Here is a 26,494-nt window from a genome sequence, read left to right as displayed (position 1 = left end):
CTCAGGTTTTCATGCCAGACTTTGAAATATAAAATTCTTGACAATTTTAGGGACATTCTCATTAGACTTAAGTATGCATACATCTGAGAAGTTAAAAAGGTCTGGTACCCCCAAAGTACCCTAAAAATTATTTTCAAATCAAACCAAAATTTTTCCAGTAGTAGTGTATTTATTTAAAATGTGGATGCTGAAAGTATCTGATCCACCTTCCAGCCCTGCCTTTTTCTAGTTGCCTACCCTCCTATGTTTGTATTTTTAGTTGAAAATCACAATGGTACTAGCACCCAAATTCCATTGCTTTGATGAGGATTAAAGTTAAAATGTGCATAAAGTTCTTATAATAATAGTTGGCTCATAGAAATTCATAAATGCATGTTAGAAAGTAGTATTTTTTTTTAACGTTCAGAACAAAGGAATGGATCAATCATGAACAAATAATGAGAGAGAGTAATATGTTTTCTCATACAAGCACTACTCCATGTGAGCGCTGGACTTGGGAAATGAGGAGCTAATGTTCTAACTCCACATGGTGTTTCCCAGATTACTCCCCACTTCTGAGACTCTGGGTTTCACACAAATAATGCAACGTTTCAGGGTCTCAATCACCTCATTTGTCAAATAAGAATGCTGTAGAAGATATTATTTGAGATAACTTTTAGATCTAGAACTAGTCTATGATTTATTTATAAAAAGAGTTTTTTAGAAATAATTATTCATATCAAGTACCAGAAAAATTATCATTATAAATTTATATCTTCTTCCATTTTTCATAATAGTTCATTTGTTTGTAGCTCATCTCTGAAATGATATCTTTTGCTTCTCCCTACATCAATATTTTGCACAATTCTGTGTAATTAAGATTATAATTACCATTTAAATCTATGCATCCATATATTAATATTTGTTTTATTATTTTGAACTATTTGTCCCAAACTAGAATCATTCATTATAGTGCAACGTTGATTGTGGTGAGATTTTCATTTTCTCATGGAATAGTTGTTAATATACCATTCCTGAGCCAAAGGCAAAATTTGATATCCTGGCCTATCATTTTACATTAAAAAAAAATGTTATTCCCATATATGTTCAGTACGATAGTCTTAACTTGCCACTTATTCTTTGCCCTTTTTCTCAAACATATTATAATTTTGTTTTAAATGATCCCATGTACATATTTGGCAAGTGATCTCTTAGCTTTTAGATAGCCTACATTTTACATTGTAATAACTTATCTTTGGAATGAAATATGCCAAAATGTTAACAGTGATTGCCTGTAGGTATAAGTCATTCTGAGTGACATTTTTTCCCCTGCTTATGTTTTCTATACTATTCAGTTTCTTTACAATGAACATACATTATTTTTATAATTAGAAAAAATAAATGTAAAATTTTAATTATTTTTCTTTGGATTTAAAATTCATATCCATAATTCAAAGTTGGTGTCATATATTTGTTGAGATCAAATAAACTATAAAATTAAATATTTCAGGTTATATAGTATCTTTCTTAAGAAGGAAAGTAGAAAAATAATAATTGTATAACTCCTTTTCCTAACTTCTAAACAGCTTTGAAACACTAAGAAACAATCACAGATTTAGACATAAACTGCAATTACTCATATTTTTAAAAGAATTTCAATGAATTGAAAAAAAGAAATCACTGTATGTGGTTCTAGTCATGTGCCTAATGGAACAATTATTGAGAAAAATCCCCCTTGCCTAAGAAGCTCCAAACTAGAGACTGGGATGTTAGGGGATTGGGTGGCATTCAAATAGTGTTGAAAAAACACATGTTCTCAATTACCATAATGTTTGTCAAATTGAATTCTTGTTGAAATACTAAAATAAAAGGAAGTTTTGAATAAAAGCTAAGCTTTCTCATATGGGAAGTCATGAAAGAGATTGATGAGCATTACGTGCATCCCTACAAATACATTTTATAGCATTATAAAACTATTAACAGTCCAAAAAAGTACAAATATAGGATGAACTTAAGAAGATGACTTGTGTTGATTTCCATCTGCCCCAGAACTCCTATTATCATCGAAAGGGAAATCATAATCGCCTAGTAAAGAGTCCAACTATAAAAAATTAATGGATAAATATATTTCCTGGGAACACATGCAATTCTAATTCTGCTATTATGCAATGTCTAAATGGGCATTAAAATTTTTTTCAGCTTTCCCATTACATAAGAATATTAAGATACTAATAAAAGTAACTTGAAATATCTCATGCAAACTTAAGGTGAAAAATACATATCTTCAATATATGAGAGTAAATGAAGTCCCATTTGGTGGTATCATAAAATGTCTGACTTTTAAAATCTATTTTTATTTCTCAGCATAATTTAAACTATCTATTTTGTTTCTGAGTGAAGAATTAAGTTAAAATATAAGGGCTTTTAACTTCATTCCCTATGTGAAATATAAAAATATTGCAAATAAATGTTAAATACACCATTTTGTATCAAGTTGTTAGTAGATCTGATACAATCCTGTTTTACTTTCCAGCATAAACCTAAGTGTGAATGAGAAAATGTTACTGATGTTAAGAAAATAAAAGTTTAGAGTGTCTGTCTAGAAAAATAATTACTGAGACTAGCAAATGCTTGGTTGCCAGCTAGAATAAGGTGTGTTCAGTTAAACACAGCTCATATGTAAAATTCTCTTCCAATGGCTCGCTCACCACTTGAGGGTGGAGTTCAACGGGCCTTAGATTACAGATCTGTAGGCTTCAGGATATGGACTATTTTGACATCGATTTCAGAACTAGATAATTTATTCAGAGACAGTAATATTTTGCTTTTTTGCTCTGCATAGTATCTTTCCTTTAACACTAGAGTTAATGTTCAGAGAAGCCTTAAAATTGGGCTGTTAATACAGCAGATGACCATTTCCTATGTGGCAATGAAACATAAAAAAGAAGGCAAGTGTTTAGCAAAAATAAGAGAAAATCATCCAAAGAAAATGGGATCTTTGGAGGAAAAAGGAGTAATACAAGCTAGCTATTATGTAGTTAATAGCACAATGATCTTGGGTAATAAGAAATTGTTTTGATTCAAAAAGGGAGGGTAGCAGAAATTTGAAATAGAGACCACTACGTTGATAATATGAATATGGTGAAAGCTACCCAGAGTAGTGTTCAAAATGCTATTACTAACAGAACTGAATAATATCCTGGCCAGATGCCTTCATTTTATTAGCAATAAATAACTTGTAACTATACTCTAGGTGTCTAGGACTAATAAGCTATTAACAATTTTGGTGTTTTGAGTTTCATTCCTCAATATATATAATAATGACCCAAAAAGACATTAGGGAACTGTACAAAAATATAAAATAATGAAAAATAGAATTCAAAAATATAAACTAATTAAACTGAAAAAGATAACGTCTTCAAATAGAAGTTGAATACGTATTATAAATGGAAGAAAACACCTTAAAACCTCAGTCTCTGCAGTCTCAGAAATAATTGGAGCTACTTTATTAAATCATGCAAGCCAGAGAAGCTCTCTGGGAGAAAATAAAACCTGTGAACAGCATCTCATACCTGAACTCACATTTATAATTCAGACTTTTTGAGCAATATACTTTTCCAACAATCCATCATTTTAATTGGAATTCTGAAGTTATAATGAACTATTAGTTTCTAAGAGAAAGAAAAAAGAACAGATATTCAATCCTTGAATCTAAAAGTTGTCAGCTAATAATTTTTCAAACCTTAATACATTCTAGAAGTACAAAAACAGTTCTATGGCCTTTGTGCTAAATGTACTAAGTTATCATTATGCATTTACTATTAGAATTTATTAATAATTATCTACATTACTGACCAATCAATGTAGGTGTTTTAAATCATATTGTTAATTTTTAAAAATATTTTACATAATATTTGATTATGAACACCTTGTCTGCTGCTCTAAGGCACTTTAACTTTATTCTGTAGGTGATGTATAGCCCATAATTGAGTGTGTGTTTGAGAAAGATAGAGAGGGAAGAGACAGACCATCAGAAGTGAACTGGAAAAGGAAAGATGATGTTCCAGGTCAAAGAGAATGGAGAGTGGAAAAGCAGAAACTTCTAAGCCAGGGAAATTAATTGAATGTGGAAGTGAAAGAGGTCTCTGTGACAGTGCTGGGTGATGGGGCTAGTAATGATAACTTTAATTAAGACAGGGAAACACATGGGGCTATTTGTCGTCTGTATGGAGGGAGGGAAAAGGAAAATGATTTTACCAAATTTGAAGGTGGAACATAAATAATGTGATGTCTCGGGAGACAGTGATTCAAGAAGTCCATGAGGTCATAACAATTTGCATAGTAGTACCGTACTAAGATGTAACCTGCCTGTGGTGGTGCAAAAGCAATAGAGAGTAAAACAACTGTTACCTATGCATTAATAATAAAAAACAGTGGCACCAAATTGCAGTATTAAAACTATGCACTTGTGGTCAAAATAAATATTAATGTTGCTTAAAAACACACACAAGAATATACCATTACACAACTATTAGAATGGCTGAAATTAAAAAGACAGATAAAGTGCTGGTGAGGTTGTTGAGCAATTTGGAACTCTCAACGCTGCTGGTGGGAACATAAAATGGTATAACCACTTTGGAAAACAGCTTTTAGGTTGTGTTGCAATAACTACTGACATTGAGGATCTTTTCATGTGTTTACTTGGGTATCTTTTTTTTTGGTGAAGTATGTCTTTAGATCTTTTGCCCAGTTTTTTCATTGGATTGTTTTCTTGTGTTTTGAGAGTTCTCTATATATTCTGGATACAAGTCTTTTAAGACTGATTTTTCTTCTGATTATGCATAAAAATTTCCTGCTTCTTTGCATCCTGGATAATTTTTGATTTGCTGTTCGACATTACGAACTTTACCTTCTTAGGTGCTGTATTACTGTAGATATTCTGGAGTCTTGTTCTGGGATGCAGTTATGTTACTTGAAAACAGTTTGATATTTTTAAGGCTTGCTTTTAAATTTTATTAGGTGTGACCAGAACAGTCTTTAAGGATACTTTTGCCCCCACTATCCAGGCAGTACCTTTCTAAGTATCCTACCTAATATTAATAGTTCTTAGATTATAAGGTTATTCCACCCTTATTGGTGGGAACAAGAACTGTTCCGAGCCCTGAGTGAGCTCCTGAGATTGTCCCTCTGCTCCATAATACCCCCTCTGTGTAACTCTGTCCTCTCCAGCACTGTGCAGTGAGAACTCCAGTTGCCTTAGCCTTCCTGAACTCCCACCTTCATCTCCTGAACTCTCAGAAAGTGCTGATGCCCACTTGGTTACCTCTTCCTGTATTATGGCCTTGAAATTCTCTCCAGGTAGGAAGCTGGGGCAACAATAGGACTTATCTATTTCCCCTCAGGGATGATGTTCCTAAACTGGCTCATGTCCAACACCTGCAAACGGTTGTTTCATATATATATTGTCCATTTTGTTTAGCTGTACTGTATTCTAATTATACCACTTTGGCAAAAAGGAGAAGCCCAGTACATGTCTTTTTAATATGCTATGTGGCAAAATTTATACAGCACTGCTGCTACTTATTGAAGTTCAATAATTATCTTAATGAAAAGCACCTGTGCAATTCTTTGCATTGTGGCTAAAAATAGCCTATCATTACACTCTACTGAGTTTGAATGTGGTTTTAAAGAAGAATGTGCCTCCTTTTTCTAACTACATATCGGGGTGAGGCAAGATGTTATTCACGTACCACATGTTGCTGAAGCCAGTATGAGAATCTCACTTCTATTAATCCCGACATTAAAAAGTTTTGCAAAAATGTAAAGTAATGATACTTGTCTCACCAGTTGATTTCAGTTTTTGAAAATATAGTCCTTTTACATAGAAATACGTTATTTATGTTAACATGTAATTGATTTATTATTTTAAGTGAATTAATAAATGTTTCTTAAAAATTCTACATTTTAATTTCTGATAATAAAATAATCAATAGATTTAACTAACATAAATAAAAGCTCTAGGGCGTTCTCAAAAAATTTAAGAACATACAGTTATCTTTAGAGCAAAATGTTTAAGAATTGCTAGCCTAGAATTACAGATTTGAAAGTCTTAAACTTAGAGAAAATCTTTTTAGCCACATTTAGAGAGAACCAGTCAGAATGAAAGGACTAAGGGCAGAAACCCAAGAGATATGCTCACCTTCCTCCAGTTCTACCTCCGTACATTCAATCTGTCCTTAAGACCTGTTTATTTTATCCGTTAAGCATCTTTTTAAATTGTCTTCTAGTATACATCTCCCTGTTACTTCTTTAATTCAGGCCCTCATCATTTTTATCCTATACCATTGCAATATCTTCCTTATCCAGTCATTGTAGCCATTATCTTTATAGCACACCTTCAGAGAAACCCTTATATTAACCCTCTATAACTGTGCCTCGTTATGTCTTATCCATATCTGAAAGGCTTTGAAATCAGTGCCATGTAGTTAAAATTCAAACTCCATAGAAGGAAGAAAAATTCTTCAGATTGTGTCTAGCTCAGGCTAGTTCTCTAGCCTCTTTATACAAGAACACCTATACACAAATTATTGTCATTCAAAGTCACATGTAGTTTTCTCAATGAAATAGATTTACCCTGGCCTCAAAAAAGTTGTTCATTTTGCCCCATACCCCCAAATTAGAATAGTTTAAATAAATAACAACAAGTAATTGAACTTTCATTTTCACCCTCTATTTATGAGTAACAGATATTACTATAAATAGGTGACTAGACAAACCACTAAAAGTTTCCTTTCTAATCTGGTAGACAATTATGCAACAATAGAATTGATCAGAAATTTCCTGGAAAGGATGTTTAAATGGCTGAAAACAATCACCTTATGTAAGGTCTACACATTCTGCTCATTGCAATTGACTGAAGATTTAAAGGAAGTTGCAATGGATGGTGGTAACAAACTTCATTGTTACTATTTATGCAATCTACTTATAACCTAAGAGTTTATGAACTGATCTGCAACATGTTTTTTTAGCTATACTATCAACATAGTATAACCTTTCCTGTGCAAACCCCTTCATAACTCACTATAAATAGGAGGCAAGGACATTAGAAGGAAGAACATTCAGTAAAGCTCAAAGTAAACTTAACTTTTGAAACAAGATTTTATGCCACATTTTCCCCAAACACATCCAACCAAAGGCCAGACACAAAAGCACAGTTATGAAACATCCTTTCCAAGGGAGTTTATTACTGGGAATACAAAATGCCACAGTTTCACATATACGACTAATACGCTTCCCCAAAAGGTATCCCCACAAAGGCAATTTGCAAAAGAACCATAACACAAATGTTGCAATTTAATTCACGTGACCTACCACATTTATTTCTAATCTGCTGTTATTATAATCATAAATCAATAATTTTCTTATACTATAAAGCCTATTATGAGAAAACTAGTCTTTTCTTTGACTTGACTAAATTCAACTATCAAATGCAGTGTTATGTATGCCAACAACAGATGAAAATTAATTAAATCACGTCATTCCAGCAATGAAATGGGCTGACTTATTATATTTGGTAACTGATAGATGATGGGAAAAATAGAACACAGTTATCATTTATTAAAATAATTTGTTTTTTCAGTTAAAGAACACTGGATGGTTTATTTTGAAAAAGTGATGAAATACCAACTCTAAGGAATCCTTTTCTCACATAAATTTAAGTATAACTTCCTGTTTTACTGGAATTTTTAAAAATAATTTTTACTTGCAACATTTTAGAATCACTTTAAAATGTGTTTCTTCTTAAATTGGAATGTCTTCATATTTCACACTATCAGCCCACTGAAGCTTTATGGATGTTTTATTTCAGGGGTGAATTGTGACAATTAAAATGATACATCTGAATGTAAAACAAAGAGAAAAGACTGGTTTAGTTGTTTGGTTCAAAGGCTCGGGGAGGCCATGTCTCAAGATGCATAAAAGAGACCTAAATTAGTTGAAATTCCTAATTGTTCAGGGTCCTTGTTATAGTCGTAACTGAAAATATCTTTTTTTAATTAAAAAAAAAAGTTTACCTAGTTATCTGTTTACAAAAATTAACAGACTAGAGATTCAGAAGTGTCAAACTCTTTACATCTTATACCTGAAAAACTGTCAAAAAACTGCAAGCCAAAAATTTAGTTTAAAGTGTCCCAGGTGGAAATTTAAGTTCCTGGCAGAAACAGACCTAAATCTGTTCTTTAGCAAAATACATTAAAATCAGGCCTCAAAGGCTTTTCATAAAATTCCACATTACATCAATTGGGATTTTAAAAATATTTATTAGAAACCATCAACAAAATGAAAAGACATCCTACTAAATGGGAGAAGATATTCACTAATGACACATCTGACAAGGGCTTATATCCAAAATTTATAAAGAACTCATAAAACTCAACAAAAAAATAGTCTAATTAAAAAATGGGCAGAAGACCTAAATAGACATTTATCCAAAGAGGACATACAGATGGCCAATAAACACATGAAAAGATGCTCAATGTCACTAATCATCAGAGAAATGCAAATTAATACCACAATGAGATATTACCTCACACATGTCGGAATGGCCATCATCAGTACATCAACAAACAACAAATGTTGGCGAAGATGTGAAAAAAAAGGAAACCTTGTCAGTGGGATTGCAAATTGGTGCAGCCACTATAAAAAACAGTCTGGAGGCTCCTCAAGAAATTCAAAACAGAACTACCTGATGACCCAACAATTCCACTTCTGGGTATTTATCCAAAGAAAACCAAAACACTAATTCAAAAAGATATATGCACCCCTGTGTGCACTGCAGCGCTGTTTAAAATAGCCAAGATATGGAAGCAACTGAAATGTCCATCAATAGACGACTGGATAAAGAAGAGTTGGTACATATATACAATAGAATATTACTCTGCCGTAAAAAGTATGAAAGCTTACCATTTGTGACAACATGGATGGATCTGGAGGGTATTATGCTAAGTGAAATAAGTCAGACTGAGAGAGACAAATACCATATGATCTCACTTATATTTCACTTGTATGTGGAATATAAATAACAAAATAAATGAGCAAACAAAACAGAAACAGAGTCATAGATACAGAAAACAAACTTATGGTTACCAGATGGAAGGAGGGTTGGGAGGCTGGATGAGAAAGGTGAAAGGATCAAGAAGTACAAATAGGTAGCTACAAAATAGTCACAGAGATGTAAAGTACAATATGGGGAATATAGTTAATAATATTGCAAAAACTACGTATTGTGTCAGTTGAGTACCTGACTTATTGGGGGAAACTCTTTATACACAATAGTTAAGTGGTTACCAGAGGGTAAGGAGGGAGGAGGGTGGTAGATGAGGGTAAACAGGATCAAATATATGGTGATGGAAGGAGAACTGACTCTGGGTGGTGAACACATAGTGTGATATATATATGGACGATGTATTACAGAACTATACACTTGAAACCTATGTAACTTTACTAACCATTGTCACCCAAATAAAATTTAATAAAAATAAAAAACCTCATAAATTATAAAAATGTCTAACAACTATGCTCTACACCTGAAACTAATATAAAATAATATTGAATGTCAACTATAATTGAAATAAAATAGTCACAGAGATATATAGTACTGCATAGGGAATATAGTCAATAATATTGTAATAACTATATACGGTGCCATATGGGCTTATTGCGGTTGTCACTTTGTGAAGTATATAAATGTCTAATCACTATGTTGTTTTCTACACCTGGAACTAATATAATATAATATTGTATGTCAATGGTAATTTAAGAATAAATTTTAAAAAATACTTAATAAACAAAAAGTCTAAGAGAACCCAGCCATCAATCCACATATTACTATTTTCAGAAAAAGAACATAAATAGATGTTAATATTATGAAAGAAATAAAAAAAGAAAAGAAGGTTCTGAAGAAGTCAAAGACTATTAAAAGGGGCAGTCTTTGATAAGACACCAAAATAGAACTCTAGAAATGAAAAATGTAATAGTGTGTAATAACTGAAATTAGAGACTCAATGAAGATTTTCAAAGGCAGATGAAAAACACCTGAGTAATCTGAGGACAGATGTGAAAGGGTGGTTAAGAGACATGCAGAGAGAATGAGAAAGTCATTCATGTGTTTAAATCAGAGTTCCAGGAGATAGTTAGAGAAATGGAGAAGAGAGAAGATATTGGAAGGCATAATGGCTGAACATATTTCAAATTATGGAAAGACATGGAATCTCAGATCTAAGAAGATCAAATAATTATTTACATGACAAATTAAAAAATAAATATCTAAACACATCATTATAAAACTGAAGAAACCCCAGTACAAGATCTAACAGCTGCTAAGAGAAAAATAAATTGCCTGCAGAAGATATGGTTGTCATATAACTAAGTTCTCAAAAGCAACATGGACATAAGAAGACAGTAGAATAATATTTTCAAGGGCTGAGAGAAAATAACTGAACTTCTGTATCCAGTAATGATGCAGATAATGACATTTTTGCACAAATGGAAACAGAGCTCACCAAAATGAATTTTTAAAGATATACTTTATGCAAAAAGAAAATGATCTCAGGAAGAGAGTTTAGATGCAAGTAAGAACAGCATATGAAGAATATAGTAAATTTATGGTGTAAGCTAAACAAATACTGATTCTCTAAATATCAAAACCATGGAAAAAAATAAGAATAATTATCCTGTAAGTTTGGAAAAGGAGATGATTAGAGTTAAAGCACTACAAAAGGACTTCATATTTTTTTTCAGGAGAAAGGAAAAATAATTAAATATAATTAACAATTAAAGATTAATAATAGTAATTTAATGGCTAAGTATACATCTTGAAATTTCTAGGATATCACTGAAATACAGTAGTAAGCAAATGGAATGGGGAGGGACTCAATCCAAAAGAAGGCAAGAAAAGTTTAAAGGAATAAAACAAGAAAATTGGAACAAAACAGGGACCAATAAATAAATGGTAGAATTGAATCCATATACATCAACAATGATATTCAATATATATTAATAAAATGGTATACAAAAAGACTAAGATTTTAAGACTGAATATTTAAAATACAGCAATATACCACTTATAAATATATACGTAATACATCAAGATGGAGCAAATATATAATGATAGTTCAAAATAAAAGAATGTAAAAAGATACATAATATAAATAACGAGCTTTATCTAATGGCCTAAATAGCACATACCAAATATGGAGATAAGTGTTTTCTTCAAGCACACATGGAATATTTTAAAAATCAGTTAAGTAGAACTCAATAAATTTCAAACTACCTGAATAATATAGACCACATTTTCTGACCATAAAACAAAATTTAGAAATCAATGACAAAAAGATAAATTAATGCCCATTCTTTTGTTCATATATAGTATTTCTAAAGGAGAAATCAAAACAAAATTAGAAACTATGGAAATGGATAATAATGGAAAAAGTTGTAAGAACTTGTTAAACATAGAGAAGTACTTAGTAATTATAGCCTTCAATGTTGACTGTAAAAAGATAAAACAAAAAGGTACATATTCAAGAGTTAAGGTTTTTAAAAATTCAGAAAAATTAAAAGGAAATAAATGTTAAGTGTAATACAGAGTCACTTTTCAGATAACGTCATAAAAATGGCAGCATGAGGTGAGCCTCTTGAAATCTCCCCTGGAATTTACAACAAATTGAACAACTATAACTCCAAAAAGGACTCCCTGTGCAGCAGAGAGGCAAGACTAAGAGGCGCACTACTGAAATCATCTAAAGGTGGGCAAACTACGTGAGCGGGGTGGAGCGGGGAGGGAAGGGAGAAGTGCAATGGGGTTGCATGGGTGCCAGACGCAGACTAGCTCAGTGCTCTGAGCTCACTGCATTCAGGAACTATCACAGCTGCAGGAGAGGGAAGAACTCGGACTGCTAGGGCTCCGTTTATGGCCCACAGGGCTGAGGGGGCAGCATATAACATGGCTGAACCCAACATTCATGGCAGAGACCTCAGAGAAAAGGCTGAGGGAAGAAGGCTGAAAATGGTGGTTTAAGCCCCCACTGCCGAGCAGAGAATGGAAGCCTTAGGCACCGATCCCAGCTGCCCCTTCCCTATACTCCTAGAGGTCACCCTGCTCCCACCTGCCCAGTGCTACGAACAGAAAAGTAGCAGTGTCAGATAGAAAAAAAAAACAAAAACAACAACAACAGAATATTTGCAGTTCTGAGAACTGTGGTCGGCAGACACGGACTTGCAGCTCAACTAGTTCTGGCAAAGGGGAGGGAGCCATGGAAGGACTGGCTGTAATGGTGGTCACCACCATTGCTCTGGGCCATTTCTCACAACGCACCCCACCCTTGTCCCCACCTATCTGGGAGGATCCCTGCAGGAGTAAACAGAGCTGCTAAAACACACAGGCTCTAAATCTGGTGGAGGAAGAGCTTTGGAACTACAGAAGTTCTCCACATACCCCACAGAGGCGGTGTCCTATGACCCAGGCAAAATGTTCACAGAGGAGAAGCCCGCCTTCCCAGAAATTCCCCCATTCGTGAAAAGCCAGAAAGTGCAGAGAAAATATAACATTACAGTGTGAAAGAGAATAAAAGACTGCAGTCAGAGAGAAAATAAAATAGTCTATCAACACCTACTGGAAAACAAAAGAAAGACCTCTTTCTATCAACCTGTTGCAGAACCCACTCCTGTAGATGTCTAGGAAAACAAATAATAAATCATTAATAACCATGAATAACCAAGGTAACAAGATAGCTCAGAAAGAAAATGAAAATCTCCAGAAAATGAATAGTTTCCAGAAAATGAACTTAAAGAAATGGAAATATGTGACTTAAATGGCAGAGAATTCAAGATTGCAATTCTAAAAACCTCAAGGAGACACAAGAAAACACAGACAGGCAGTTCAATGAATTCAGAAACACAATCAAAGAACAAAATGAACATTTTACCAAAGAGATTGAAATTTAAAAAAAGAACCAAAAGAATTTCAGGAGATTAAGAACTCAATAAAAGAAATGAAGAATGAAATAGCCAGTTTACGTAGTAGAGTTGACCAGATGGAGGAAAGAATCAGTGACATCGAAGATAGAAATCTGGAAATGAAAAAGATGAAGAAAGAAAGAGACATGAGACTTAAAAGAAATGAAAGAACTCTACAAGAACTTTCTGACTCCATCAGAAAGAGCAATATAAGAATAATGGGCATACCAGAAGGAGAAGAAAGAGAGAAGGGAACAGAGAATATATTCAAACAAATTGTCAATGAGAACTTCCCAAACTTGTGGAAAGAATTGGATCCTCGAATCCAAGAAGCAAATAGAACACCTAATTGTCTCAATCCCAACAGGCCTTCTCCAAGGCACATTGTATTGAAGCTGTCAAAAATTAACAAGAAAGAAAGAATCCTCAAGGAAGCCAAGGAAAAGAAGACAGTAACCTACAAAGGAAAGCCCATTAGATTATAATCAGATTTTTCAGCAGAAACTCTACAAGCCAGGAGGGAATGGACTCAAATATTCAAACCATTGAAAGAGAGAAATTATGAGCCAAGAATAATATATCCAGCAAAGATATACTTTAGATATGAAGGCGGAATAAAGACATTTCCAGACATACAGAAGCTGAGGAAATTTTCTAACACACAACCTGCACTACAAGAAACACTGAAGGAGGCTATTTGACCAGCATAAGTAGGGATAATTTGTGCTAATCAAAACATAAAAGGGGGAGAATAAAGGCCTAAACTGGAATATGGGAATGGAGAAAGTAAGCGTGCTGAAGAAAATGGAATACTCTAAATATCAAACTTTCTTTTACATAAACTTAACAGTAACCACTTAAAAAAAATCCAGAAATAAATATACCATAATAAAAGATGAAACAGAGGGAAAAATCATAGAATACCACCACACAGAAATAATAGGCAACAACAAAGAGGCAAAGAAACAATGGAGACACAATCTTACCAGAAAATTAAAGATAGAATGACAGGAAATCCTCACATATCAATAATCACCCTAAAGATAAATGGACTGAACTCACCAATAAAAAGGCACAGAGTAGCAGATTGGATCAAAAAACTAAACCCAACCATATACTATCTCCAAGAGACACATCTCAGCTATAAGGACAAATATAGACTCACAGTGAAAGGGTGGAAATTGACACTCCAAGCAAATGTTATCCAGAGAAAAATCATGTGTAGTTATATCGATATCAGATGAAACAGACTTCAGGGTGAAAAGGGTAACAAGAGACAAAGATGGACATTTCATAATGATAAAGGGGACTATACAACAAGAAGACATAACAGTCATCAATATTTATGCCCCCAATCAGGGAGCACTGAAATATACCAAGCGACTACTAACAGAACGAAAGGGACAAATTGACCAAACCACAATTATACTAGGGGACCTAAAAACATCATTGACAGCTAAGGATAGATCATCCAACAGAAAATAAATAAATAAATATCAGCCCTAAATGACACATTAGATGAAATGGACATAATTGACATTTATAGAGCCCTTCACCCTAGAACTCAGACTACATATTTTTTCCTAGTGTAGATGGAACATTCTCAAGAATAGACCATATATTAGGACATAAAGCTAGCCTCAGCAAATTGAAGAAGATTGAAATCATACCAAGCATATTTTCTGATCTCAAGGCTTTGAAATTGGATATCAACTGCAAAAAAAGAGCAGGAAAAAAAACAAATATGTGGAGATTAAACAACATACTTCTAATGAACGACCAGGTCAAAGAAGAAATTAGAGGAGAGATCAAAAGATACATAGAAACAAATGACAATGAAAATATATCCTACCAAAATTTTTGGGATGCAGCAAAAGTAGTTTTAAGAGGGAAATTTATATCATTACACGCCTATCTCAAGAAACAAGAAAAATCCCAGATAAATAACTTCACGTTACATCTCAAAGAACTAGAAAAAGAAGAAAAAATGAAACCCAAGGTCAGCAAAAGAAAGGAAACAATAAAAATCAGAGCAGAATTAAATGAAATAGAGAACAAAAAGACAATTGAAAAAAATAATGCGACAAAGAGCTGGTGTTTGAAAAGATTAATAAAATTCACAAACCCTTGGCTAGACTCACTAAGATAAAAAGAGAAAAGACACTAATAAACAAAATCAGAAATGAAAGAAGGGAAGTTACCATGGATGTCACAGAAATACAAAGGTTCATCCAAGAATACTATGAAGGACTGTACGCCACCAACTTCAATAAGCTAGAAGAAATAGACAAGTTCTTAGAAACATATAGCCTTCCTAGGCTGAATCATGAAGAATTGGAAAATTTAAATAGACCCGTCACCAGTAAGGAAATTGAATCAGTCATCTGAAACCTTCCCAAAAGCAAACGTCCGGGACCAAATGTCTTCACTAGTTTATTCTACCAAACCTTCAAAGAGGATCGAATACCTGTCCTACCCAAACTCTTCCAAAATATTGAGGAAGAGACAATACTCCCTAACTCATTTCATGTGGTCAACATTACTCTGATACCAAAACTTGGTAAGTTTGGTAAGGATAACACAAAAAAAGAAAATCACAGACTTATATCTCTGATGAATACAGACACCAAAATCCTAAACAAAATTCGAGCAAATCGAATGCAACAATGCATTAAAAAGATTATTCATCACAACCAAGTGGGGTTCATCCCAGGGACACAAGGATGTTTCAACATATGTAAATACATTAATGTGACACATCACATAAACAAAATAAAGGACAAAAATCATATGATTATATCAATTGATGCAGAAAAAGCGTTGGACAAGATACAACATCCATTTATGATTAAAACACTTAATAAAATAGGTATATAAGGAAAATATCTTAACATAATAAAGGCCATATGACAAACCCTCAGCTACTATCATAATTAACAGTGAAAAATTTTTGCTCTACTTTCAGAAACATGACATTGTTGTCCCCTATCACCTATGCTTTTCAACATAGTGTTGGAAGTCCTCACCAAGCAATCAGGCAAGAGAAAGAAATAAAATGCATCGAGATTGGGAATGAAGAAGTTAAATTGTCACTCTGCAGATGACATGATGCTATATATAGAAAACCCTAAAGACTCCACAAAAAAGCTATTGGAAACAATAACCAAATACAGTAAAGTTGCCAGCTACAAAATCAATTACAAAAGTCCATTGCACTCCTACATACTAACAATGAAATCTCAGAAAAATAAGTGAAAAAAAAACAACAACAAAAAAAAACACAATTCCTGTTGTAGTTACAACAAAAAGAATGAAATAACTAGGAATAAACTTAACAAAGGATGTGAAAAACCTATATGCTGAAAACTATAAGACATTTTTAAAAGAAATTGAAGACAACACAAAGAAATGAAAAGATACTCTGTGCTCATGGATATGGAAGAATCAACATAGTTAAAATGGCCATTTTACCCAAAGCAATATACAGATATAATGCAATCTCCATCAAAATCTCAATGGCATTTTTTGAAGAAGTAGAACAAAAAATCATCAGATTTGTATGGAACCACAAAAGACCCCGAATAGCCAAAGCAATCCTAAGAAAAAAGAATAATGCTGGAGGTATCACACTCCCTGACTTTAGCTTGTACTACAGGGCAACAATAATCAAAACAGCATGGTATTGGCAGAAAAACAGACACACAGTTCAATGGAATAGAATTGAGAACCAGAAATAAACCCACATAAAATTGAACAGAAAATTTTTGACAAAGTAAAAAGCATACAATGGAGAAAAGTCAGCCTCTTCAATAAGTGGTGCTGGGAGAATTGGAAAGCCACGTGCAAAGGAGTGAAACTGGACTGCTATCTGTCACTATGTACCAAAATTAATTCAAAATCGATCAAAGACCTAAACATAAGACCTGAAACAATAAACTGCATAGAAGAAAACATAGGTACTAAACTTATTAACCTTGGGTTCAAAGAGAATTTTATGAATTTGACTGCAAAGGCAGGAGAAGTAAAAGCTAAAATAAATGAATGGGACTACATAAAACTAAAAAGCTTCTGCACAGCAAAGGAAACCATTGACAAAATAAAGAGGCAACCGACTGAATGGGAGAAGATCTTTGCAAACAGTGCCTCCGATAAGGGGCTAATATCCAAAATATACAAGGAACTCATGCAACTCAACAACAAAAATCAAAGAACCCAATTGAAAACTGGGCAGACTACCTGAAGTGATATTTCTCCAAAGAGAACATATAAATGGCCAATAGACATATGAAAAAATGCTCAACATCACTAATCATCAGAGAAATGCAAATAAAAACCACAATGAGATATCACCTCACCCCAGTCAGAATGGCTATCATCAACAAGACAAATAGAAACAAGTGTTGGAGAGGCTGTGGAGAAAATGGAACCTTCATACACTATTGGTGGGAACGCAGATTGGTGTAGCCACTATGGAAAGCACTGTGGAGGTTCCTCAAAAAATTACGAATAGAATTACCATATGACCCAGCAATACCTCTCCTGGGTATCTAGCCAGAAAATCTGAAAACATTTATCCATAAAAACATGTGTGCTCCAATGTTCATTACAGCTTTATTTATGGTGGCCAAGACATGGAAACAACCAAAATGTCCTTCAATAGATGAATGGATAAAGAAGTTGTGGTATATATACACAATGGAATACTATTCGGCGGTAAGAAAATATGAAATAGACCATTTGTGACAACAGTTATGGATCTTGAGATTCTAATGCTAAGCGAAATAAGTCAGACAGAAAAAGTAGAGAACCATATAAATTCACTGATTTGTGGTATATAAAACTAAAAACAACAAAAGAACAAGACAAACAAATGTGGAAACAGAAACTCATAGACATAGACGACAGTTTAAGGGTTATTAGGAGGTAAGAGGAGGGGGGCTCTAGAAGAGGGTAAACGGGGTCTAATATATGGTGATGGAAAGAGAACTGACTCTGGGTAGTGAACACACAGTGTGAGATATAGATAATGTATATCAGAATTGTACACCTGAAATCTATGTAACTTTACTAACAGTTGTCATCCCTATAAACTTTAATTTTAAAAAAAGTAATACAAAACAATTAAAATAGTAAATTATACAATAGAAAAAACATTTTTTTTAAAAAATTCAAAGGTTGTCCTTTGAAAAGACAAGTGGAATTGACAAATTTCTGGGAAGATTAATTGATGCAAAAAAGAAGACACAAATTATCTTAGAAATAAAAAAAGAGCACACAATTTTGTATACAGCTGATATAAAAATAAAGAAATGCTATGTAGAATTTTATGTTAACAAATTTGAAAACAATTGAAATTAGCAAATTCCTAGAAAAATAAAACAACAAAATGACTCAAATAGAAAATCTGAATGGGTCCAAAACCTTAAATATATTCACCTGAAACAAAGAACATTTCATTCACAATGGAAAAAATAATCTGGAGTCTAAACTCAATGTACACAGAATTAATTCCAGATGGATGTCATACTTTAATGAGAAAGTCAAAAGTTTCAAATTTTAGAATATATATATATATATATATATCTCCTAAGAGAGACAAGATTTCTTAGACAGGCTATATAAATAGTAAACTAAAAGAAAAAAAAATATATATATATATATATATAATTAAATGAGCTTTTGCTTACCAAAATTTTAAACTATAGCCTTATTTCCTAGTCCAGCATCCAATTCAGGATTATATGTCGTATGCAGTTTTTAGAACTTTAGATTTCTTTAATCTGGAACAATAACTCATCCTTTCTTTTAGTTTCTTGACTTTAATGCTTTTTAAGGGTACAAAAATTTATGTTGTAGAATCCCCTTTAGCTTAGGTTTGTCTGATATTCCCTCGTGATTAGATTAAGGTTGTGTATACTTGGCAAGAATAACACAGTAAACCTTCCCATGATTAACAATGTGAAAAGCCAGCACTTAAAACCACAATGTGTAGTCTTCGTTATTTTTTTTGGATATTCAGAATGCTGAAATGTTCTAGAAATAAAGCTACCAGCCTTACACTTTTAACATACAAAGTGATAGGGAAAAGAAAATGAATTGTCAAAAATAATTACAAGGAATGTAATGAGAATCATAAGTAAAAAATAAAATGTAATAAGAATTAGAGATGAGAAAAATATTTTTCAAGCAGAAAGGATCTGAGATGAATTCAATGATAAAGCAGCTTTTCAGGTGATCTTGAAGGATAGCTGGGATTTTGACTGAAAATATGGGGAAGGGTACTTCAGATAAAGAGGGCAGCATCTTACCAATAGTGTGAAGGGAGACTGTTTGCTCAGTGGGAGGTGATACCATTACCCTAGTTTGCGGCACGTGCCTACACTAATGACAGACACAGCTTAGGCATCTATGCTGGAGCCATGTTTCTGAGGAGCTGAAGGACCATGAAAAAAAGATGGACTGCATTTGAAAGGCCATAAGATCTCATCGGCCTGAGAACCAGAGTTCCTACAGCAGTACATGGCTCAGATGGGAAGAAAGAAAAACACATGCTTCTGCATAGTTTGTTCCCGCTGTTTTGTTGTTGTTTACCTTGCTTTGCTTTTCCAATAACTCTACTGTTACATTTTTGTTTTTTATTTTAGGCTTCTTTTAGGCTTAATGAAGCCAAAAATTTGAAATCCTTTGTTTGGTAATATGAAAACACAACAAAACTGTTAACGTTTTCTATGAAAAAATTAGCAGTTTCCCCACTACCATTAACTTGACAATAAAGAAAATACAAAAAAATATGAAATATCGAGATATGAAATAAATATGAAATATAAATATATTTTCATATAACTATGAGAATATAAAATAAAGCTTGGAGAGAGCTGACTCAACTGTTGAGAGCAAACCAGAGTGCCTAAAATGGTCCTAAAGCAGAAGGCACAAGAATACAGAACAAAGCGCAAAGGAGGAAGGAAACCCAGCACATGTCACCTGATCACAGAAACTGGTAAAGTTTCTTTTTAAGGGGAGGATATATAAATTGCAAAGTACACAATGGTAACATTCAGAAATCTTGGTTGTTTTTACCTAAATTTGAGCTAAGATAATTTATATTATATATAAACAATGCTGTATGAAAACTTTATATATGGATATACTAGAAGGAGAAAATGAGCGGAAGACCCAAAAAGAAAGAAAGAAGACAGAAAAGGGAAGAAATATAGTCAAAATGGTTAAACCACACAGAGAAAGGTGGAAAACACATATAGGTTTATATTACTCTTAATTTGGAAATTAAGGAGACTGGAAATATAGCTTTCCTGATTCCTAAAAAGGAAATAAAATACTCAAAAACAAAACTAAAAATAATTCGGTTAAACATGAATTGCTGTATCTTTTTAAATCCTTTTTTTAATATTGAAAACTTTTCTCTAGAAACTTTATTCATTGTAAAATATATTCCTCTTTCATTAAGTTTTATAAAGTTTATCCTGATTTTTCTTTCTTATGTGAATTATTAGAACATTTAATTATTTCCATGAATTTCCTGGCATTTTTATTATTCTGTATCATATCAAACTTATTTCTGAGTAATATGTTTCATTTCCTCTGTGTATAATTTCTCTATGGAATAGAAGAAAAGTAACAAAAGGACAATAAAATTGAATTCCACATCTTTCATTCTATTTCACCCATTTTTGGAAAACTAGTCTTTGTGTATTCTACACAAATGGAATATGAAATATAAAACAATTCAGCAGACCACTTAAGCTGTTTATTAAAACAAAATTTTTATTGCTTAGACTGTAACAATTAGTACCGATTTTGGCAAGGGACATAACCCATACATAAAAGTTATTTTATGCATGGTTTGCAAACTGCTTAAAGATATACATTCTGAGTGCATACTACTAGTTCAGACAAATTTATCACCTTTGAATATCTCTTCCCAAGCACATTATTGTATTTTCCATTTGTTAGGTGCATCTAAGTTTCTCTAAGAAATCAGAGTCTAAAACTTGAATGTGGGAAGCTGAGAGCTAACAATGTCTTCAAAATAATCCTATGTTTTCCATACAGTGTAAGATTTTGTCACTAGGAATACAATTTAAAGATGTAGCAAAGTACTATTGACATATCTACCCAAAGGTATTTGTCAAAACAAAAACAAAAAACAAAACAAAAAAGAAAAGGTGTTCCTTGAGTATTTTTACATAATAGTGACATCGTAATTTAAGTGGCCAAAACAACTTGAGTTCTTCACAGAAATATAAATGATGGGTTTGGAGAAGCACTCAAAATTTTGCCACCAATTTATGGTGCTCCTTTGTCTCAGGGGAGGAAATTATCATACAATTATTTGTGCTTTATGTTCATTTTATTATAATATTTTCATAATTTTCAATTGTAACATTTTTCCAAAAAAAAGAAAAAAACTTAATGTACTGAGAATGTTAAACAAACAAACAAACAAAAACAAAAAAGAAAACAGAGATAATAAGAAACTTGAGGACTGCCAGTTTGAAAATTATAATGTCAAGTGGAATTTTCCCCTTTATATTCCTGGAAATCATCCCAAAGCTTAGAAAATGAGAAACAATTATGCAAATGCCATATTTACTGAAAATAGGAAATAGTGAAATCCTAAACCTCCAGATCAATGGAATGGTTCCAAAATCAGTGAACAATGAGCAAAAGAGTGTGCAGAAGGAAATAGAGAAAAGAAAGTTTGAAGACATTGTTGAAGGGAATGCAGATTGGTGCAGCTTCTATCGAAGGCAGTGTGGAGGTTTCTCAAAAAATGAAGAACAGAATTACCTATGACCCAGCAATCCCTCTCCTGGGTATCTACCCCAAAAAAATCTGAAAACATTTATCCATAAAGATATATGTGCTCTAATGTTCATTGCAGCTTTATTTATGGTCACCAAGACACGAAACAACCAAAGTGTCCTTTGATAGATGAATGAATAAAGAGTTGTGGTATATATACACAATGGAATACTATTCTGCCATAAGAAAAGATGGAATAGCACCATTTGCAAAAACATGGATGGATCTTGAGATTCTAATGCTAAGCGAAATAAGTCAGATAGAAAAAGTAGAGAACCATATGATTTCACTGATATGTGGTATATAAAACTGAAAACAACAAAAGAATAAGACAAACAAATGAAGAAACAAAACTCATAGACACAGACAATAGTTTAGTGGTTATCAGAGGGTAAGGGGGGAGTGGGGTGGTAGATGAGGGTAAAGGGGATCAAACATATTGTAATGGAAAGAGAACTAACTCTGGGTGGTGAACACACAATGTGAGACATAGATGATGTATTACAGAATTGTACACCTGAAAGCTATGTAACTTTACTAACAATTGTCATCCCAATAAACTTTAATTAAAAAAAGAAAAAGAAAAGAAAGAATCCAGGAATTGCAGATTTCAATAAAAGCTAACAAACATACTTTCTTCTAAGGTTAGGGGTCATGCTTTATTATACTGTATACATGATTCAACAGTTTCAGGTAGAAGCATTTGAGGAAGCAGTTTCCAAACAGCAGAGAAAGTGAGGCTAAATGAGGAACTATGCTGAAAAGACATTTTTGTAGAAAGCAGTTTGTATCTCTGGAAACAGAGACGTCTCATTGTTTGGGAGGGGGTGGAGAGAGAGAGAGAGAGAGAGAGAGAGAGAGAGAGAGAGAGAGAGAGAGAGAGAGAGAGAACATAACAAACAGCAAAACCCACATTTCCTATCTCCAGTGGCTAGACCAAGAAAAACTTACTTTGTTCAGTGGTTCGAAAGAAAAACTGGACCAGCACAGGACCTATATAAAGATACTACAAGAAAAAGAGACAGAGACAAAAGAAAACCAATGGCATATCAGGAACACACACTAAAAACATGTTCTGTAAAAGAAGTGGAAAACTGTGACCATTTTACCATGAATTTTCAAAACGTAGTAAATAGTAACCGCCTGTTTGAAGCAATTACATAATGCAGAAATGCAAGGTGTCAGGAAGAGGTTAGGAAGACAAGAACAAGAGAACAACTTGCCAAATAGTGTAAACTCCTGTTGGAAACAAATCTCCCAGTGGATAGTAGAGGGTGTAAATGATTGTAGCTCTGGACAGCTTCAATGAAACCTCATGAGATACCCTGTTCCAGAACTTTCCAAAAAAGCCGTTCCTAGATTCCTCAACCGAAGAAACTGATAGAATCAGTGTGTGTTGTTTTAAGTTGCCAAATGTTACGGTAACTTATTAGGCAACAATAGATAACCAAAACAAGGCTTGAAAGTATGGAATTTGAAGAGGCTGGAATGCTGGAAAATAAGAGAGGAATTTTCTAAGGGGAGTTGTGGATGTGCTGTGAGTCCCACTGTCCCCCCACAGGGGAGACTGAGGGATACCACCATTCTCTCACACAGTGATAAGAGCTTCCAGCAAACCATTTGAGACTGAGGTGTTCTCTGGATTTATAGAACACCGAAACTCGTGCTATACCCATGTTTGGAAGTGACAAAAGGCAAGAGGCTGCGGCTGCATTGCTGCTCTGAGGGCAGGATGTCAGTGGCTACCCTGGGAATGGCTTGCATGTATAGTTTGTCAAGGGCAAAAGACAAAGGAATGGTTTTACGTGAACCAGGTGGGAGAAAGGGCAGCCAGGAGATCCCTCAGAGTGATTTTGATCAAAAGTGATACATGAGGGATCCATAGAAACCAACAGTTAGAATCCATAAGGGTTGGACCACCACAACTAGGAGCTTAGAGGAGAGGCAGCATTCGTCTCATTCAGGATCTGCAGGTGAGACATGCTCAGTGAATGAACGGATCTCCAAAGAATTCAGAAATACACTCCACGAAAAAGAGCCGACACTTAATATCTGATATGGCCAATAGAAAATAAGAACCCCACTTCCTCCTTGTAGGAGAGGAAACCACAACTGGAACACTTGGAGTTGAAGGAATAACGTGGATTGGAAAAACCAAAGAAGGAGCTTACCACAGCACCCTTTCCACACCAAGCCTGAAGCAGAAGAGAACTGGGTGAGGGAGAAGGTTTAACATTAGTCAGCTTCAGAGTTTTGACTATTACATGGAACTAACTAATTAATTAATGAAGGAGACCTTATGTTCTGCTCTTTAGCATAATAGCTATATGATTAAAACTAAATTTGTTATTTGAAATTAATAAAATAACAGTATTTCATACCACAGTAATAGATATCATACAATTATCAACATAACAAAAGTTCTATCATACTAACCCAGAACTTCAGGCAGGTAATATGACATCAAGTCTCACCAGTTAAGTAAGAACCAGCTTCCAGAGCTAAACTGACATACAGCAGCATAACAAACCATTTTTGTTCAATTAAGTATAATTTCATATAGGCTGCCCTAAGGAATATATTTACAAACCATTTTTGAACCACGGATAAGCCTTCATTGGAATATAGCTAAAAACTAAGAACCTTCATGCATTTTGAGGAAAGTGAAACATACTGTTAAATAAAGTTGGGTTTCATTTTCCTTTTTTTTTTTAAATCCTAAAATCAGGTATTCATTGGTTCAAAAAACTTTCTATTTTTAATTATGAAACATCAAAAATAAAAACAGATAAATAAGATTTGGCAACACTACCTCTGAATATGATGCTCTCGATTACAGAGATGTAGTCTTCGGGCCTCTGCTCAGTCGAGATCTCCCATCTGCCTCCAGAGATATTTAATAATTTGTAGAGCTGATCAGAACTCTTCACCCCACACAACAGGGTAACCACACTTTCTGGTGAATGAAGCACCTCTTCCAGAAACTGACATTTCTTTGGAGTTAAGTCTTTAAGCAAGCTATCTGATAATATCAAAAGTTTACATTTGTAAGAGTTTAAACTCAGCAACTCCAAATCCCGAAGAGAGTAATTCTCCAAGCGATACAACAGGATAGCTTCCCTTTTCACTACGTGTAAAAATACTTCCCTCAAGTACAGGGCCCATTCCTCAGCATCTTCTTCATATATCATTATGATGTCTTTTGTATGTTCTGGAAAAAGAAAAAAATAATATATTAATTTTCTTATATTTGAAATACTAACGGAAGATTATATTGCTATTTCTCAAAAAGTTTAATGTCCTCCCTTAGGGATTATATTAATTTGCTTATACGAGAGACTAATAATATAATTCATATCATCCCCATCATATGGGATTAAACTCCCTTCAGATGCAACACAGTCTAAGCTCCGTGCAAGTCCACGCTGTACTCACTATACAAATGTGAATCTAGGAGGCTCAACAGAAGTCAGTGAGAGGCCTGGTGGCAGAATGGAAAGAATAGTCTGTGGATTAGCGCTGCTGGGCTACCAGGCATGGCTCTGCCAGTAACCGCGGTTTTACCTAGATTACAATTTTTAACTCTTTGGAGTCATTGTTTCTTGTATTAAATGAAAGTTTTTACAAAAAAAAAAAAAAAAAAAAAAAAAGCATATTTAATGCATCAGATTATGCTTAGAAGAAATGAGAGAATTTGCATTGGAGAATTTTAAGCTCATTCTTCCAGGTAAAGATGGGTACATAAAGAGAGATTATAGAATTACCATGCCCAGAAAACCAACAAAATAATATTTTTTTAAAGAAATTCAATAGCAAAAAACTAAGCAGGTACTATCTCATGTCATAAATTAAAAAGTTCTGATGAAATAAATAGAAAGTCCTGGTAGGGCAGTACTAATCCTCACTTATTTCCCAGCCTAGAACTAGTATTGATGAAAAAAACTTGAGTCACCAAAACATCCAGGTTTTCTCATGATATGAATATTATCTCTGAGGACAGATGTTTTCCCCTTCAACTCATTGATTCCTGTACAATGCCTAGCACAATTTCTTGAATAGGTATTTGATAAAATTTTTTAAATATAGTTACAAATACAGAATGAGAAAAAAATTGGCAGAAAACATACAGGAATCACACACTATGTGATGAATCATCAGTATAGTTTACTATTCTCTATGTAGTGCCTCACCCAGCCTGAATGCTAAATAAATACTTGTCGAACAAACACAAACATGGTGTCACAATTCAGTATTTTTCTGTTTGAGGAACAGTAGAGGAAGGTTTTCTGTATATTTTAACTAACCAGAGTAACTGCTCTATAGTTTTAATTGCAGTAAGATAAAAAGAAGAATAATTTAAATTATCAAGTGTTTAAAATAAACTAGGACTCTTCATGTTTTGCATATGTTATTCACTTACTTCTCAAAATTACTTTATTAAAGTACTAGTGTTATTTTCGTTTTACAGATGGGAAAATAAAATTGGTATTGGAATTAGGATTCCAACACAGGCAGTCTGACCCTCCGGACAGTTTGTACTTTTAACCTCTAACAACAGAGGACACAATAACATGACTTAAAAGATCAAAATAGATTCTTTGCAGTGATATGAGCTACATTAGTCGATCTGAAGCAGCCTATAAGTTAATCTCAAGTATGCAAAGCACGTGAAAGGTTA

The 26,494-nt window shown here is 33.6% G+C and overlaps 1 protein-coding gene across 1 annotated transcript in view; it reads right to left on the bottom strand.

Annotated features, from left to right (window-relative positions):
• BANK1 (B cell scaffold protein with ankyrin repeats 1) overlaps positions 1-26,494 on the bottom strand; it is a 301,747-nt gene that overhangs the window by 247,287 nt on the left and 27,966 nt on the right. Inside the window, exon 2 of the mRNA XM_019738939.3 lies at positions 24,629-25,027. Coding sequence (XP_019594498.3) covers positions 24,629-25,027 — 399 coding nt within the window. The remainder of the gene's footprint in view (positions 1-24,628; positions 25,028-26,494) is intronic.

Source organism: Rhinolophus sinicus, chromosome 1 (assembly GCF_057876585.1).
Source record: "Rhinolophus sinicus isolate RSI-liver-muscle chromosome 1, RSI-T2T, whole genome shotgun sequence".
NCBI classification, from domain to species: domain Eukaryota; kingdom Metazoa; phylum Chordata; class Mammalia; order Chiroptera; family Rhinolophidae; genus Rhinolophus; species Rhinolophus sinicus.
This window is presented reverse-complemented; position numbering and strand designations above follow the sequence as displayed.